The sequence below is a fragment of the Hesperophylax consimilis genome, chromosome 13, assembly GCF_061612785.1.
Source record: "Hesperophylax consimilis isolate HC1 chromosome 13, BYU_Hcon_1.0, whole genome shotgun sequence".
Classification (NCBI taxonomy): domain Eukaryota; kingdom Metazoa; phylum Arthropoda; class Insecta; order Trichoptera; family Limnephilidae; genus Hesperophylax; species Hesperophylax consimilis.
In genome coordinates, this window is record NC_142848.1 from 13,488,839 (window position 1) to 13,507,735 (window position 18,897).

General features: G+C 34.0%; 1 protein-coding gene across 3 annotated transcripts in view; it reads right to left on the reverse strand.

Moving 5' to 3' along the window:
• Pde8 (phosphodiesterase 8) overlaps nt 1-18,897 on the reverse strand; it is a 604,329-nt gene that overhangs the window by 107,117 nt on the left and 478,315 nt on the right. For all 3 annotated transcript variants that reach the window (XM_089638788.1, XM_089638790.1, XM_089638789.1), the window contains exon 7: nt 18,308-18,367. In XM_089638788.1, coding sequence (XP_089494914.1) covers nt 18,308-18,367 — 60 coding nt within the window. The remainder of the gene's footprint in view (nt 1-18,307; nt 18,368-18,897) is intronic.

An 18,897-nucleotide genomic window follows, 5' to 3' on the forward strand; every position in this document is an offset into this window, starting at 1 on the left:
AAGTGAAATTAGGAAGAAATGAAACAGGAACGGAGAGCGAATCTCGGCATCTGATCTCGACGTTGGAAATGTCCCTTTATTTAATAAGATGTTGATTTGAAGATTAAGAAAAAAGAAAATAATGATTACAGCTATCAAAGAAGCGATGCTAGCAACCACAATAGAGACCTGATATCAACCATTATATAAATAATATAAGGCATGGCGAAAAGAAATACGAATGCAGTGAAATGAAATTAGATGATTAGGTAATTATCTACATTTTGTATGACACTAGTTGACGTGTACCCAGCGTTGCTAGGGGTTATTAACGGTTTAAAGTGTAGTTTGAGGTTGTGAATTCTAATGTTGGGTTATTTCACAGAATTTGAACAATTCTTCAAATTTCAAAGTTGTTTTTCAAGTTCTTTGAAGGTTCTACACAAGTTCTGTTATTATTTCAGTTTTGTGAAGCAACTGGCCAATAACGATATAATAATAGAACTTGAATAGAACTTCCACAGAACTTGTAAATCAACTTTGATACATTTTTCAAATTCTGTGAAAGAACCTGCTCTTAGTGTACCTGAAAAAATGTCTATGTTAAAGGTGAAAATAATATATTTCCAAAGAATTTAAAAGATTACTATTTATAAGTTTTTATTTCATTTGATTGTGCCACGTCTTCCTCGGGAGTCCCCGACTTCCACCATTCACTACTGTATACCACATGGTTACTATTAAAAAACTACATTATATCGACTTTTATTCTACTCCGTATCTAATACCAGTGCAGAGAAAAAGCGTTATATCTTCATCGGGCCGGAAAATGCGTTATATCTTCATTCGACGGCCGGCATAGTCCAGTGGTAACGCATTGGACTGCCATTCCGAAGGTCGCGGGTTCGAACCCGGCGTGCACAAATAAATTTTATTTGATTAATTTGTGTTATTTCACAATTAATTAATTAAAATAATATATAGTATATTTGCGGCACGTTCCAGAGTGGAAGATACTACCAGTATCGCCCTGGTGTAAGACCACCATTCAGAATTGAAACGTTGCTCCAAATGGCTTTAGCCGTGTTTAGTGACTAGATCTGAATAGCCAGGTACTTCCCCACCTTCCCCTTTCCCTTCCCCACTTACCTTCAGCCTCACAACATCCCCCAATTTGGGGATGCCATAGTCTCACTGGCTCCAGACGGGAGCAGTTGGGACTCTTGTGAGGTATTCACTATAAAAAATTTAAAAAAATCGGGCGTCACCGACTTCTTAAACCATTCAAAAACTCATTAAACACTTCTCACACTAATATGAAGAAACTTTGTAATTTTCAGCGAAATCGTTCGCGTGGTTTTTGAGTCTATCAGAGGACAAACAAACAAACATTCATTTTTTATGTATGTACATAGAATTTTAATTACGTAACGCGTCACGTGTCATTAATTTAGACACAATTAAAAAGACGCAATTCTCAACGAGCGTATTTTATTTCAATCAAATGAAGATATGTCAAAATACGATTACGGTATCTACAGTTTTAAATCCACGCGGATTAACGTTAAACGAACGGCGTTCAAACTTAATACGCCGTGGAACAGTAAAAATAGCAGCAATTTGAACGCGTAATAAAAAGGGTTATAAAATATTCGTTCTTTGATTGGAAAACATCGATGATAATATAATCCACTAGATATAGGCATGATTAGAATATGTATACTGCTAATTAAAGTTTTTTTAACCCATACTATGTCCTTACTGCCCGTGCTGCAACATAAACATTCATATGAACCATCTCCGTTTTTTTTATTGCTTTTCTTTTATTTTATGCGAAATTTCATCAAATACTTAAAAATGTTATCAAAGGCCGTACATATCCGTATGTTCAGTTTTTTTTTCCTTTATTTTATTAGTCCTGGGTATCGATTCTCGACGAAGTCATTCCACTCAGTGGTTCATCCCACTCGCTGTTCGAGTGGAATGACTTTTGACGTTTGAAGTATGTAAGTATGCACCGTCAACGATATTCAAGAATAAGAATGTCGACCAATGTAGGTACCTTCGACGGCGATTGCGAGCAGCCTGGATTGGAGAATCGACACCCTGGGTTTTCCATTGTAATTTTTTTAAAGTTTTAATTTCATTTCTACACAAGTGATTGGAAATAATCCTGTTTGAGTGTAAAGGCTTATCCACAATCGGTTCTAATATGAGTGGTGAGCACTCTACATTATACTATGTAATTCCGTCATTTACAAATCCCGTATTACTTCCAGGTTATAAAGTTGTAAATAACTTTATTAATGAAAAGAGCTCGGATTGGGGATGAGCGGGCTTAGCGCATTCGTTTAAAGGACGATGGATGTAAGCCGCTTAACTCCATCTATCTCACGGTAAAGTCCACTGTTGACAAAGCTCTAATGGGGGTTTTTATACTTGGTCGATGGGGTTTTCAATTTTTATGAGTAGAATTTATTGCAAGCAGGTGTGTTGCCAAGCTCGGTTCAGCGCAGTACATTTGAAGCCTTTAAAATTGAGCAAATTTAGACAAACAGAGCTTAGTTTGTGTTTGTTTTTATAGGGTAGTCTTTTTAAAACTAATAGAAGGAGATACAAGTTTTAAATGAGTATCAAATTCGAAAAGTTTTACATTGATTCCATTATATTTGTTCAAAGAAATTTCGCCAAACTCATTTTGAGCCCCAGGTATTCGACATGATCGCTAATAAAAAGTTGTCGGAGGAGGCAAGGTTCACTGTCTAGAATGCGGGAAATTGACAATATTATGGAAAGGACTATTTGATGGAAACATGAACGTCAAAAGAACATAGGCTGGTCAAGTGTCAAGATCATAAGTCCGGGACGCTTCGGAATAACAGTGCACGAAAAAGTAGTTATGTACATAAAATACTGCCTTTTTCTGCGGCTAAATGGCGTAGTGGTAATATTCATTATTTAATCCTCTTATGCGTTTGAAATTAAAGGTAAACATAATCATATGAAAAAAACTTTTAAATTGTTTTCAAAATTTGATGTAGAATAATCTTAGATATTTTACGTGTTGTTTTCGCCAACATAAACAAATTTACTGAACGGAAATCAACATTATCTGCGGCTTACAGTCAAAGCTAGCTCAATTAGCTTCAATTCAATCGACAGCTTATTGTTTCAATATTTCATAATAAATAGAATTACTCAGAAAACACAAACACAAACACATCATGATTATTATTATATAAAAAAACTTATACGAAACAGGGTACCTATTATTTACAAAATAAACGCCAATGAAATTTTGTCTAGTGATTTGAAGTCTTTAGAATAGTATTCAACATATAAAAACTTCGGATGGAAAAAATATAAAATTTGAAATGAAAATGTTTATTTATAAAGGTTTGTAGCCGAATAGTCCAAAGTGCCGGGTTCGCACCCAAGTTTTGCAAGTCGCTTACTACGCAAGTGATCCAAATATTTAAGCGTTTTATGAAGGATAATTCTAATACTACCAACTTATTCGTTACGAGGGAATGTTTGCTGTCCTTTAAAAATATACAGTATCTAATAATTGACTAAATAATACTACAATATCTAGTAATAGAAATAGTAACTCCATAATAATACTCATTTGGCATAATTAAATGGTCTAATACAGATTTAGATAACTTAGAAAGATTAATTAGAACTACGCTAACAAAGTTTAATTGCCATCATCCAAATTCAGCTATAGAACGAGTTAATTTACCTAGAAATTTAGGAGGTAGAGGTATAGCCAAAATAACTTCTTTGAAACATAATCAGGTAGAAATGCTAAGAACTTTTTTCCATAGGAAAGCTCATAGCTCAGAAATGCACAAAATAATTTGCAAGGCAGATAGAAATATTACACCTTTAAATTTATACGATGAGAATGCCAACATTTTTATAAATCCCAACCAGGAATTATTAGATTCCTGGTCAAATAAAATTTTACACGCAAAACACTTCAATTATCTCAACCAAACGTATGTTGACAAAATTTCGTCAAACAAATGGTTGAGTATTGGAGAGTTGAGCGCAGAAATAGAAGGATTTATGCTTGCCATTCAGGATAGAGTCATTAATACTAAAAATTATAGAAAGCATATAATCAAAGATACAAATCAAATTGATGATTTGTGTAGAAAATGTTTGGCTTTTCCGGAAACTATAGAACATATTATATCTGGATGTTCTATATTAGCACCGTCCGAGTATACATTTAGGCACAATCAAGTTTTAAAAATAATTCACCAAAATTTGGTAATTAAACATAACTTGATTGACTGCCGTAATATAGTACCATACTATGAATACGAACCAAATTCATTTTTAGAAAACGAATTTTATAAAATATATTATGATAAAACTATACTAACAGACCGAACGATTAGTCATAATAGACCCGATATAGTTTTACATGACAAAATTAAAAAAATAACTTATATCATTGATGTCGCTATTCCAAATTCCTGTAACATTCAAAAATCTGTTAATGAAAAAATTAGAAAATACACAGATTTAGGAAACGAAATAAAAAGAATTTGGCATTCTCAGACTATAAAAATATTACCATTCGTTATTTCGGCTACTGGCATTATACCTAGCTCTCTCATTAAAAATTTAGGCGTATTAGATCTATCAAAAAATTTATATATAAAGATGCAAAAGTCGGTCATTTTGAATACATGTAGGATAACGAAAGATTTTTTAAATATTTATTGAGGGATCAGTAGGATTTATAGGCCCTGTTAGAAGTACTACCGAGCCGAACCCTCTGATATGAAAATATCTGGAATCGGTGAAATTTTTTTTCCCATTTGATCTCTGGTGAGTTGACGTGTTGTTGTTCTTGTATTGTTTTGTATTTATTTTACTTATATAATGCACTTACATAGTGTTGATTGACTAGCTGATCATTTGTGGAAAAGTGAGTGGAAGGGTTTAATTTTTCCTATGGGGAAGATTTAACCCGGACAACAAAATCGGAAGCATAAAAAAAAAAAAAAAAAAAAAATAGTCAAGCGAAAATGGTAATTACATATCGTGAAACATACGCACGATTCCATTAAAATTTATTTAAAACCGTGATTTCTCTTCGTAGAAAACCGCAAAAAACTTTGATTTAAGGCCAATGAATTTTTATTTTCAACGCATTTAAGGTCCGTTTTTTCTTACATCAAAAGAGGGTGGGGTTCCGCGTAATTACACAGGGGTGGAGCCCATTGCCGGTCCCGAGCCAAACGGCGCCTGGCGCAAGTAAAATTTTAGCCCTCCCTGTCAAAACCAATGGACGCCTAGGCCCTAGGCACTAGGCGCTAGAATGATTTGTATTTTTGTGTAGCATGGCTTTAGGCTATGGTTGAAGCATGGCAGATTAGGAAATTGGGCGCCCGGAGCGGTCTGCTCCAATTGCGGCCTGCATAGGTCAGCCCTGCTGGAGCGGTTCCATTGATGTTAAATTTTAAGCAAGCCAAAAGACTTTATTAGGAGTTCTAAGAACCCTGACAAATCTAATTGATTTCTGAGAAACACACAACCCGGGGATAGATGAAATACCAATAAAAGACATTTTCAGTAATAACGAAAGGGTTCGAAACGTTAAGTAATGCAAACTAGTTTCTAAAGCTTGACATCTTTAGGGAGATTCAATTAATAATATAAATAAAATGTTTTTAACAACAGCTTCTTAGTAAATTTAATAAAATGATGAATGTTAACATCATCTTATGTTGGTAAAACAAATTTAAATGTCAAAGGAGATAAACTTTCATCAGTTTTACTAACCGGCTTCGTTCGCCATTCTTTAAAAAGGTTAAAACAAACAAAGCCATAAGAATTTTTTATTTTTCACATTATTTACTATAACAAATATCAACAAAAAAACGAAAAATAGAGAACGAGCAATGTGGTTTCTTTTCTTGACTTTAGAAGGTTAAATAAGTAGTTCAAATTCTCAATTTTTCAGGATTCATGATACTAATTATGTCAATTTGTTCATATTCCATGATTCATGATAGATACTAATTAGGTCAAGCTGTTAATATCTCATGATTCATGATACTCATTATATCAGATTGTCCATACATCACGATTCATGGTACTAATTATGTCAAATTGCCCATATCTCATGATTCATGATACTAATTATGTCGAATTGTCGATATCTCATGATTTATCATACTAATTATGTAAAATTGATTATATCTCATGTATCATGATACTAATTATGTCAAATTGTCCATATCTCATGATTCATCATACTAATTTTATCAAATTGTTTATATCTCATGATTCATGATTCATATTATGTCAAATTCTGAAAATAATTACGTTGATTTAAAATCTAGACACTGAAAGAGTAAAAGCGAAAGTATTTGCCCCTTCAGATGTCATACCATCCTCTAGTTAAATTATCAGAAATACAAAAAAAAATGTTGTTTTTAAATCATGCCAGCATACATGTTATTGTACGTGCTTTGAAATGTTTGATTTTATTTCGAGGTATTGACATACATATTTGAAACAAAATTTGTAGAAATGTAAAAGAAATAAATAACTGCGGTGCCAAACCCGTCCTGGGCCGTGGGGCATCACAACTTTGCATACGTATACCCTGGGGCAGGCACTTACTTTTACTTTGGCTTTTCACGATTTTCCGCTGGCGTAAAGTTACGGTTGGTATCCAAAAAGGTTTTTCTAAAAGATTCTAGAGTTGTGCATGAACAGTAATTTGCAAACGACCTGAAAGGATAGTTTGAGAAAGGTTTTATAATGTACTAGTATTTACTACCAGTGTTGAGTGTTATAAGTTGATAAATGTATTTAAATTATTTTCCATTATGTTTGTTGTTATCTATGGAACCATTTACTTTTAATGATATTTGCACGATCGCTTATGTTTCGCCTTTGATCTTAATTATTTTAACTTTATTTTTATTTTCCCATTATTGACATCATCATTCTACTTAGCTCACCAGAACAAATAGCATTTAAATTAAAAACAGTTCAAAATAGGTGTTTTACTGGAAATCACTGTGGCACCCCAGCGCATCCTTACGAGTGTCATCTCTTGTCGCTAAAAGTCACTTCAAGGAGGACGACTTACGATCAGACTCCTGACCGCTGATCCCCAGAAAGCAGAAGGTTTTACCGGACAGCACTATGGCACCCCACCGCATCCGTACGAGTGTCACCTCTTGTCGCCAAAAGTCACTACAAGGAGGACGACTTACGGTCAGACTCCTGACTTCTGATCCCCAGAAAGCAGAAGGTTTTACCGGACACCATTATGGTTACCCCACCGCATCCGTACGAGTGTCACCTCTTGTCGCCAAAAGTCACTACAAGGAGGACGACTTACGGTCAGACTCCTGACTTCTGATCCCCAGAAAGCAGAAGGTTTTACCGGACACCATTATGGTTACCCCACCGCATCCGTACGAGTGTCACCTCTTGTCGCCAAAAGTCACTACAAGGAGGACGACTTACGATCGGACTCGTGACTTCTGATCCCCAGAAAGCACGAAGTTTTACTGGACACCGCTATTGCATCTCACCGCATCCGTACGAGTGTCACCTCTTGTCGCCAAAAGTCACTACAAGGAGGACGACTTACAATAAGACCCCCTACTCCTAAAGCAGAAAGTTTCCCGTACAACCCGCTTTTTCCAATGCTTTTTTTGTTATTTTATCTAAATATTTAAAAAATAACATGACACCGAAATGACGCCTTATCTTCCTTTTTGACAGTTAAGTGGTTATTTAAAAGCACTCTAGTTTCTGATGTAAAATACGTGGCGAGTTGAAAAAATGTGGGTAGTAACTATGAAAAGTTACATAGGTTCCGGCTAAGAAATAGAGATAATTTTAGTATTGCCCTGGTGGACTCAATTCAGAAGGTTTTAGCCGTGTTTGGTGATCAGATGTGAATAGCCAGGTACTTTCCCACCTCCTTCTTCCCCTCCCCAGTACCTTCAGCCTCACAGCGTATCCCAATTGGGTTTGCCATAGCTCAAGTGGCTCCAGACGGTTGGGGGCAGTTGGGACTCGGGACTTAATATAAAATTTTTTAAATATAAGAATTTACACGGAAGGAAATCTACGCAATTACTGAGAGATTGTATAGCTACCAATTTAATACTTTATTATTACCAGAAGCTATCTTTTACACATAGAATTTCATGTACAAGCAGGTAGGTACCTTCGAAAGTTCCCTTGATTAGTATTTCTAACGGTTAACATTATGTGTTAGTGGAATGTTTGCCCAAAAAATGAATAGTATTCTGATAAACGGAATTGCATTTAAATCGAAGGGGATGAATTCTGAGAACTGTACCAAAACAAACAAGTTATTTATCAAAAGCATAAGAGGGTATTTGATATCGTGGCGAGCGTAGAAGAACTTTTGGAAAGTTAAGATGCTGAAGTCACAGCGGAGTATATATTTATGGAATTCAACATCAGATAGGAAAAATTATTATTATTATTTATTTTAAAAGAAAGACAAACATTCCCGGGTTACGAATAACCTGACAATATTTGAAAATCTCCTACTACCACCACGTAAGTAAGTAAGCTGAAAATGTTGCTTGTGTTGTGATGGAGGACTTAGCCAGCCGAGGAATTGAAACACTACGCCCGCGTGGGACCAAACGCGATGTCAACTCGGCCACCGACCGGTAAATGTAGTTCTAATAATTTTATATTATTTAACAAATTATAATAAGCAATAATTATTGGCCTGAAACACAAATATAGATTCAAAAAATCTTGCGAGAAAAAATAAATGCCGCATACGGGAATTGAACCTGCACCTTCTGATTGCCGTACACCTGACCGGCAATGACTCGACTGACTTGTCAGCGGCATTTATTTTTTTTTGCAAGATTTTTCAATTTATATTTGTGTTTCAAGCGGCTATTGCGAGGTGCAAATTTGTTATAAAATGTTTTAATTCCGAGGAAAAAAAACAGAAAAAAAACAACGAAATCATCTCGTTTTCACTTCAAATGACACGCGTATAAAAGTAATTTACAAAAATATGACGTCATCACATCGTTGTAAATCCCAGCAAGCGACCCCTGCGTGGATAAAGGTAGTCCCTACCCCCGGGGCTAACTGCGGCTGCCCCTGGCTAGATACTTAGGTACAGAATAATAATATTGCGCGCGCGAAACTCTAAACAAAATCGATACGCAACCACCCGCTGACTTGCATGCTATCCTGACAGGAGCTTACTGCATCCTTTATTGAACAGGTGGGGAGAAAATACATCCGAAGAAAAATTCATACGCCATTTTAATAATTTCTCGTAAATGGGAACGTATTCAAATCACTTAGGCGATGCACTACGTAGTAATGCAAAATCATGTGTTTTTGGTTTGAAAATTTGGTCGCCTAGATATGTTTCAGATGCGTTAATTAAATACTGCGAGTAGAATACATCTTGGCCTTTGAAATAATCGAGTATTTTTTAGGAATCTTTTTATAAGCCCGGAAAAAAATAGTGTATAAGACCTATGAAAAGTGCTTTAAAGTTCGAAATCTCCTACTTACGAACCCATTTTCGGTTATAATTTTATTGTATAATGTGGCGAATTAAGTTATTTATAATATGATCGGAAAAAATTAAATATTTATTTAAATATTGAAGACAATATTAGTGATTTTTAAACGCAAATCTGAAACAGAAAAATCAGAAAAGGAAACGGTCACATCTCGGTCACGGTCACATCTCGGTCACGGTCCCAGATGTGACCGTTTCCTTTTCTGATTTTTCTGTTTCAGATTTGCGTTTAAAAATCACTAATATTGTCTTCAATATTTAAATATTATAATTTGAGGTTTTACTCAATAAGTTATTCCGAAAAATAATAATTAAATATTTATGCCTGAACATCCACAAAATAAAATAAAAGTCACTTTTTGGCCATGTTTTTTTCTTGCATAAATCAAAACAGGCGGATGGTGTTAAGCGGGAATTTAAACCTTATCGCTATCCACGTAAGGGGTGTTATTGATAGCGGCTCGATTTAAAATATTACACGACGTAGTGCATCGCCTTAACTGCTCTTCGCGAATTCTATTCAAACGAGGCGATGAAATGAATGCATTTAATATTAGTCTAAAATTTTTATTCTTATTTTTTTCTAGTGACCGCACAAGTGACTCAACTGCTCCGTATCAGCCAGGGCCCGTGAACATATGTCGCCAAATGTGGGATGTTATGAGACTGTAAAAAACAATTTGTTTCGCACGCCTGGAATTAAACTTTTGGCTTCTAACTGCACGGCCAAGGTGTTCGTCCCTGTTTATTATAAGAACAAAAATAATTGCTATATCAAATCCACCATAGCGAACATAAAATATATAAGTTCGGTTTTTAAGTTCATTACAACCACAGACATAGGAATTAATAGACGAGAAGATAATGGCGAGGGGTAAAATCAACTGTTGAAGAACGAAGGGAGTAAGGCTGACTGTGATTCGTCAATAAATCAATCTGACAGTAAATAGGCATCTCGCATTATAATATCACCATTTACTTCTTAAAAGTAAAACCTGCTTTTGAATGAATAGACATTTTTACATGGGAGCGCAAATTACTCGCCACGTTATGAACAAATTTGCGAAGTCCAAATTCGGCAAAAAAATTCGGTTCTATTTTCAGAGTCGAATATTTCGTTTAAGTATTTAGTTAAGACACTTTTATAAATGTTCATAATTTACTTCCCAGCAACCAACCAGCTTTGTGTTTCGCGTCCAGACGTTTCTCGATGTGATAGTATATGTTTCTAAAACTGATCTATATTATACGATGTGAATATGCTTAAAATAAAGTAAAATAATGCTTATATATGGAATGTAATACGACAATTGGGTTTATTCTCTTTTTCACATCTATTTTTACAAGTTTTCATAGTACAAGTCAACATTTTGCCGTGTTATTTCGTAAAATGAACCGATGATGCCTCGACCATAGTTCGCACAAGAATGATGACGTCACGTTTTCAAATTTCACTTGAGGCCATACGCGAGCACAGCCGGCTCCAATGGAACCGGTATGGGGAGTGGGGATAATACGCTTTTAATCACTTAGGGCAGGTCTACTAATATTCATATGTCTATGATTACAACTCATTTTTTAAGAATGACTTTTGAAGCAGTCGGTGATTAACGATTTTAAAAAGAACAGTAAAAATATATGGATAACCTATTGTTTTTAACACAGCGATCAACAGTAATAAGCAGCTGAATCGTAGAAAAGTGCATTTTTGGATGTCGCTATTAAATCCATTTTTTTGGCAATTTTTTTTTCTATCCCCTATTTTTAAGCCTCTATAGAGGACCAAGAGAACTGTTAATTCGTTAAAATAAATTTAAACCTAAAATGTTATATAAATATGTAACTTTTGAGATCCGGGAGAGCAAGCATCTGAAAAAAAATTTACACCCTAAATGCTCGTAAATAACTGTTAAAATTTTAAAATATATCACCATGTTTTCAGTGCGCCTTCTCTCGGAAAAGGCAAATTGAATTACACAAATTCAAGCATACAAAAAGGTGCACACACAACCCATACATTAAGGCACATCTTACACGGTTGCATTAAATTCATAAGGGTGCTAATTTTAAGAGAGAAATTTTCTAGAGAAAAATATTTTTTCAACGAAATATCGTGAAAGAGTTTCGACTTCAACTTGGATAATATTGCGCGGCTAACGGAAGTTGAATAGGGAAAATAGAGTGAGAAGATAAGTTATTTTGAGTTAAGTTTGGTGTTGTACCTACGTACTTAACCCCCCGTCGGGAGCTCCTATGAGCCACCTTATGAGTTCGGGCGCAATGTGCCTTGTAGACACTGGTTTGAAAAGGGCCTTTCTAAACTACCTATATTCATTTCAGCTCTCCAAACGTTATCACATAAGGATGTATATTAAATTATTTTTTGAAAAGCATCTGAGCGGCATCAAAAGGAGATATCTTCAATTTGTATTGATATTTCAGGCGACTAATTATTGCTTATAATATTTTTTTATCCTTTGTGCTATGCATAGAACCTTGTCTTATAAACATTAGTTTACGATTAAAAAATAATAATGTATAAATACATGATAAAGTAATAAAATTTGAAACGGACGTGAACATTATCATTTTCAAACATCAACATTGATTAAAAAAATATATGAAATTTAATTATTCATATTAGCGATTTTTAAAAGAAGATTTGAAACGGAAATATTAGAAAAAGATACGATCGCACCTAGGACTTGAACCCAGTACCTTCGCCTTGCTGGGGAGTTGCTCTAATAACTAAGATAATGTGACCCTATTTCCTTCGATCATATTTATCTGTATCATAATTCAAATTAGTAACTACCAATATTATCTTCATTTTCTCACCGTATTGGATCTTTCTGTAGAACTGTATTATAAATTTGTACAGCGCCCTTGAGGTGATTTTGCACAAAAACGACGCCATACAAGTCATCCAAATATTATTATTATTATTTAATGAGCAGGCAAAATTCTGCTGATGCGCTCATATCTAATTTCACAATAAGTTTAAAAGTTATTTTTCAGTTATTACTTTTAGGTTCTGGGTTCAATTTTCAGATGCGACCGTAACTTTTTTGTTTCAAGTATTCGTTTAAAAATCGCTAATATTGTCTTCAAATAATTAAATATTACAATTTGAGCTTTTACTCGTTAAGTCATTTAAAAAAAAGCACATGTGTTGTAAAACACTCAAATGTTACCACATATCATGTTTATTAGAATTGATAACCTTAATAGATTGAGTACCTTAAAAAATGTGACGAAATCGGGCGCAACAGAGCACACGTACCACTTTCCAAGTTGTCAGGTGAGAAAATAATTAGTGGGGTTCAATGCGCCACCTAAAGACAGTAAGATACTGGGAAGGGCGGGATCCGATGCCACGGATAATAAAAAATTCCAGCCTGTGCCTGTCAGATCAAGTGAGTCCGACGGAGGGTTAAAGTACTTAACTATTCAGATCTAGCCAGAGTAATGTTTCGATTCTGAATTATGGTCTTTCACCAAGACGACTCAGATAATATAACACCACCGTGAAGCAGACGTTAGACTTCTTTCTTTCTATGAAGTTCGAGTACGCATGCCTCATCGCTACACCGGAGAAGTATAGACTCTCATTTAGAAATACATCAACGCTTTTATACCTACAGAAATTAAAAGCAAATTAAAAAAGGATAAATTTAAATGAGTAAATAAAATACAAATTGCAGTCCAAACTGCTCTCCAAGGAGACTGAGCTAAGAGTCATTATAGATATTTACCTTAATTATGGGAAGAAAGCACTCATAATGCACTAGAGAATAATCTTTACTTGGTAGAAACTTCCGTCGGATTGCGTACTAAATGGATGAAAATCTTAATGTCGTTAATCTTAAGCTCTTTGAGGTTAAAAGCACCATAGATTAGAATGCTTTCAACTCGTACATAGCTCATTTACCAGGAAGATTGTGGAACAACCCGGGTTATCTATTTACTAACAACTGGCGCACACCCGTTGAAAATCACGAAATATTAGAATTGTGGATTTGTGAATCTAAAAGTACATATATAATATCACTAAAGAAGAAGATAATACTAATAAATCTAGAGGAAACATGAAACAGAACAAGACACAGAAAAAAATTAAAAATGACGGTCACAACTAGGAATCTGACCCAGGATCTTTAGCAACATTTTCAGCTTACTATGATGGTAGTAGGAGATTTTCAAATATTGTCAGATGTCTATCTTTCACAAAAAAAAATAATGATATCATAAATTTGTTTTCAGATTCTCAAATCCTACAATTCAAATATACCGTGACTGAGTTCATTTTTGATGTGGTTATTGTAATATATGCATTACTGCTATCTTATGGTCTTCCAAAGGCTGTTATGAAGCCTCAACGATCTATTGAAAAGGTTAATATAATATATATAGCAGAACTATTTATTTATTTATTTAACGCCCAGAGGGCTTTCACATGGTTGGTAGTATAATTTTAATTTGACAAATACTTTGAAACATAAAAAATAAGAATAAAATTACATTTGATAAAAGCTATGCAACAAGTCATACAAACACAAGAAACAAAACCAGAAAATTTCAGCTATTTGTAGGTTTACATGATGTGTTTAGGAGTATTGTAGAAATAAATGTTTGAAATGATCCACAAAACTTGCCTAAGTTGGTATTGAATATGACAGCATCACCCAATTAATATTTGTCGTAAAATCGTTTTTTGATCAAAATGATAAATACTTATCTCCAAAAAAAAACATAGTCTATACAAGGAAATCATTAGACCCTTCTGCACTTGTGAGAAATTCTATCTTTATTATCTGTATTGAAATGTATTTTCTATATTATATAAAAAAAGTTTAAAAACATGACACCTACCCTGAATAGTTTAGAGATATATGTGAAATCAGTCAGCCAATATTTTAGTTTAGTAATTCAACCGAAAGGTTCTCGATTTAGAAATAAAACATTATAATGTAAATTTAAAAATAATAAACAGATTGAATGTTTCCTAAAAAAGAGAAGAAAAACAAACTATTTAAACGGTCTCATATTTAAAAAAAATCTGTGTTGATACAAGCTTAGACGTTAAATAATAGATTTAGCTTCCAAAGATTGATGAATCGATTGACCCTGAAAATTATAGTAAACATTGTTAACCTAAACAAATAATAGCTACCGCCCTTCAAAATCCAATAAAAGCGGACATCCTTCTAAGTTTCCCAGATTTATCACGAAATTACTACGAACCGACCGTTTTCCACAAAGCTCTTCAATCGAGCTTTAATGAAGAGCAGAGACGTTGCCATGGAGACGTAATAATGGCCACCCCGATATCTTGGAAGGCTGCGTTCTTATTTCGCTTATTGGCATAGTGATTTAATCTTCCTTCCTATGTTCTCAACAACAATACAACAACTACTCCACGGATACTAAATGAAATTCTATACTTTACCCTCAATATGTTAGTGATTCTGAAGGCAATGCTGAGAATTATTATAATACAGTCGGTTCCTCTTCAATAGACAAACTCGATTTTAGCGGTACTGTACTGTATTGATGGAGATTTTAAGAAACATGTTTGATAATAGGCGGACATTTCATACTCATTTTAAGATGACCTATAGCACTTCATTGTGAATTCTGGGTTCGTTATTGAGGGGAGTTTTTCACCCACTCTCTCATAATTATATTTATTTCCTTGGTAAAGAGTTGGCTCGAGAGCAGCGAATTAAAACCACATAAAGTGAAGTGCTGTTGGAGAGGATACAGAAGAAATTTTTGAGATTTCTCGGTCTGGGGTGCGGTACCCGTGGGTCTACCTACGGACGTTCTCTTGAAACGAACCATTCAAGGGTCAGAAGGGATGTGCATATTGCTATACATTTTTACAGATGGAAACGGGGTGGTCCGAGAAATTGGTTATCACGGAGAACATTATTTTTTTTTTCTGATGGTAATCTTCGTCATTGATAATATATACCGTTTTATATCCTGCCCAGCCGGACTAACTTGCCGATGGTCATGCTAGTATGAAGGAAATCATGTTGTTTAATCGATGATACGATGAAAAAAACTTACAGTTACTTATACGAATATTATTTAAAAATTCTATTATTGGAAAGAACTTTAGTCGTATTCTCATTTTGATCTGCGCAGAAAGCGAACCAACAACTTCTCGCTAGGTAGATCACAACGCTTAGGAGTTTGATTAAATAATAATAATATTTTTATTTATTTTTGGAAAAACTTAATGAGTAAAACCTCAGCTTATAATATTAAATTATTGAAGATGATATTAAGGAAGGAAAAATGTGGAAAAAAGATTCGGTCTGCGTCTGCTCTAGGAATTGACTCAGAACCTCAGCCTTGCAAGGCTTTCCCAAAAGTAAAAATATTCAACCTAGACTTGTAGGAAAGTCAATAGATGTCACGCATTAAAATAAAAAGAAAAATCCAAAACATTATCTACAGTGCATTTAGTTCGAGTAGAATCTTGCAATGATACGTAAATAATGAGTGTAGCTCTTAGTCGAAGTACAGTTAAATATGACCGAAGGGGATAGGGTCAAATTAGCTCATTGGTAGAGCAAAGCCCTGGCAAGGCTGAGGTCCGGGGTTCAATTCCTAGCTGCAACCGAATATTTTTCTGATTTTTCGGTTTCAAATTTGAGAATCGTTGTATTATTGTAATGTGCAATATTATCTTCTACGATTGAATAATAATAATATTTGACTGATCTGAGTAACGCCGTTTTTGTGACAAATCACCTCAAGTTCACTAATAAAAGACAAATGAAATATAAATATCGACAAATGGATTTAAAAAAAAGTCCGAACAGTTACATAAAATACAGAATATAATTAAGTTCAGAAGTAATTTTTTTGTTCATTTTCTTTTCGTTAATAAACTTTTTCATTAAATTTATGTTTGGCAAAGCTAATAAAGATATATTCGCAACCTACAAACCGTTTCCCGCATCTGAGATACTTTTTTTTAATATGCTATAAAGTGGAACTCCTACCCCCCGAGAAACTGATTTTACGACAGTTTAGAAACTTGAAAGAGAAAAATAGATTTTTTTATCAAATTATGTATTATAAACCAAAGACATTGGTTTAACAGAGTAATTATTTTTTTAATGATAAACTAATGTTTATAAGACATGGTTTTATGCATAACATAAAGGATAACAAATAATTATAAGCAATAATTAGTCGCTTGAAATATCATTAAAAAATAATAATATTTGACAAGTCAAAAATATTTTATATTTCACCAATAAATGAAGATATAATAAGTCTCGACGCCATCTAGTGAGAAATTTAGGACTAACAAAGCCTTTCCTACAAAAATAAAGTTGGTTGTTTACAGGTGGAAAAAATATATTAAGCGGTAATAGTACATATTGAATTAGTTGGCGGGTTGGAAATAAGCCGACATACCTCAGTGGTTTCAGAGCACCTGACCGGACATCAGAAAGCACGGGTTCAATTCCCGTTGGCGGCATTTATTTTTACTCCGGAGATATTTTAAATTTGTATTGATATTTCAAGCGATTAATTATTGACTATAATTATTTGTTAACAGAGTAACTTCACAAAATATATTTAGTGACACAAAACAAATCTAATTCATTTTGAAAAATGAGCTTACAAATAAAATATTGTATCAGTGATTCGATCCAATATTGTATTTGTATTGTATTGCCTTTCTTGAAAGAATTAAGTTTGAATAATGGATGAAACTATTTATTCATATTCACATTGCGTGTGTATGGGCGCTAACAAAAAATTAATAACTTGCAAAAATAGTTTTTCCTAAAATATTTAAATTAGCGCCATCTGTTAAAGAGCAAATTATTAAGTCTTTTAGATATACCCTTAATAAAACTCAGTTTTTGGACTAAATTAAAAATTATTTAGACTTACTTCTTATATTTCTTCGTACATATTTTTCTCAGCTTTGTTCATGTTTATTTTTCCGATTCTGAAGATTCTAATAAAAATGAGTAGTTTTAATATTTTCATTCATAAATATAGATTTAAAAAAGGATCTAAAACCCGACATTTCAAAACGGTTCCAACTGGCGACAACGTCATTATGACGTAGAAAACGCAACATGCTAGTAAGACGGTTGTTACCAACTTAGCCAGGTGTGACGTCAATGCGATCAAATTCACGAAAAAAACGAACGAATAGAAACGAACGAACGAAATGTCATTTTAGCGGCACATCGAAAACGATACATTTTAAATAGTTAAAATTTAATCGTTAACAAAAAAACTTACACTATTATAAAAAAAAAACGCACTTTTAAAATTTTAGAATGCTAATTAAATCACATCCAAAATGATTTTGTTTAGTAAACATATTCAATACATATAATAAATCATAGATAGCACCTTACTAATAAATGATTTTTTCAGAGATAATAATTTCATTAACAAACAAACGAAATGGATTTTAATAAAGTTTTTCACCGTTCTGACCTTACGCATCGCGTAATATTTACGCCAGGTTTTTTAGTAAGGCTGTTCTTGTCTAACACGGAATAAATTAATATGATGTCCAATGTTGTTTAAAACATCACGTATCATTATATTTTTGATCTAATGCTGCGTATACATTTGCGAGCCAAAACACGAGCCGAGCCTCAAATTATAGGAAAGGAACGAAGCAACGGCAAGCGGCGTTTCGAGCCATTTTGCATTTTAATACAGGTTTGGAAAAAACTAATTACATACCTTTTCTTGACAACCGCCACGATGACGGTGAGCTGGGCACATTTTAGATTTCTTAGGTTTCTGAAACAAACAAAAAACAATAGTCAGTGAAAGTACAAAATTAATAACACGAAAAAAATAATTATCTACTAAAAATCGCAACGAATAGCATACAAATGTAATAAGTACACACAACGAGTATCATTTTATTTTTATTTTTAGAGAAATCAACTGTTTTACAATGTGGATGTTTTATACAGCCTCCGTGGTCGAGGGGTAAGGCTCTCGACTCGCTAGCCGAAGGTCGCGGGTTCTAATCCTGGCGTGCGCAAGTAAATTTTATTTGTTTTATTCACAATTTATTCATTTATAATATTACATAGCATACTTGCAGCACATCTCAGAGTGGATGATACTCTCAGTATTGCCATGGTGTAAGACCACCATTCAGAATTGAAACGTTGCTTGAAATGGCTTCAGATGTGTTTGGTGACCGGATCTGAATAGCCAGGTACTCTCCCAACAACCTCTTCCCCATCTCCTCCCCCTCCCCACTATCATTCAGCCTCACAACATACCCTAACCATAATCTCACTGGTTCCAGACGATTT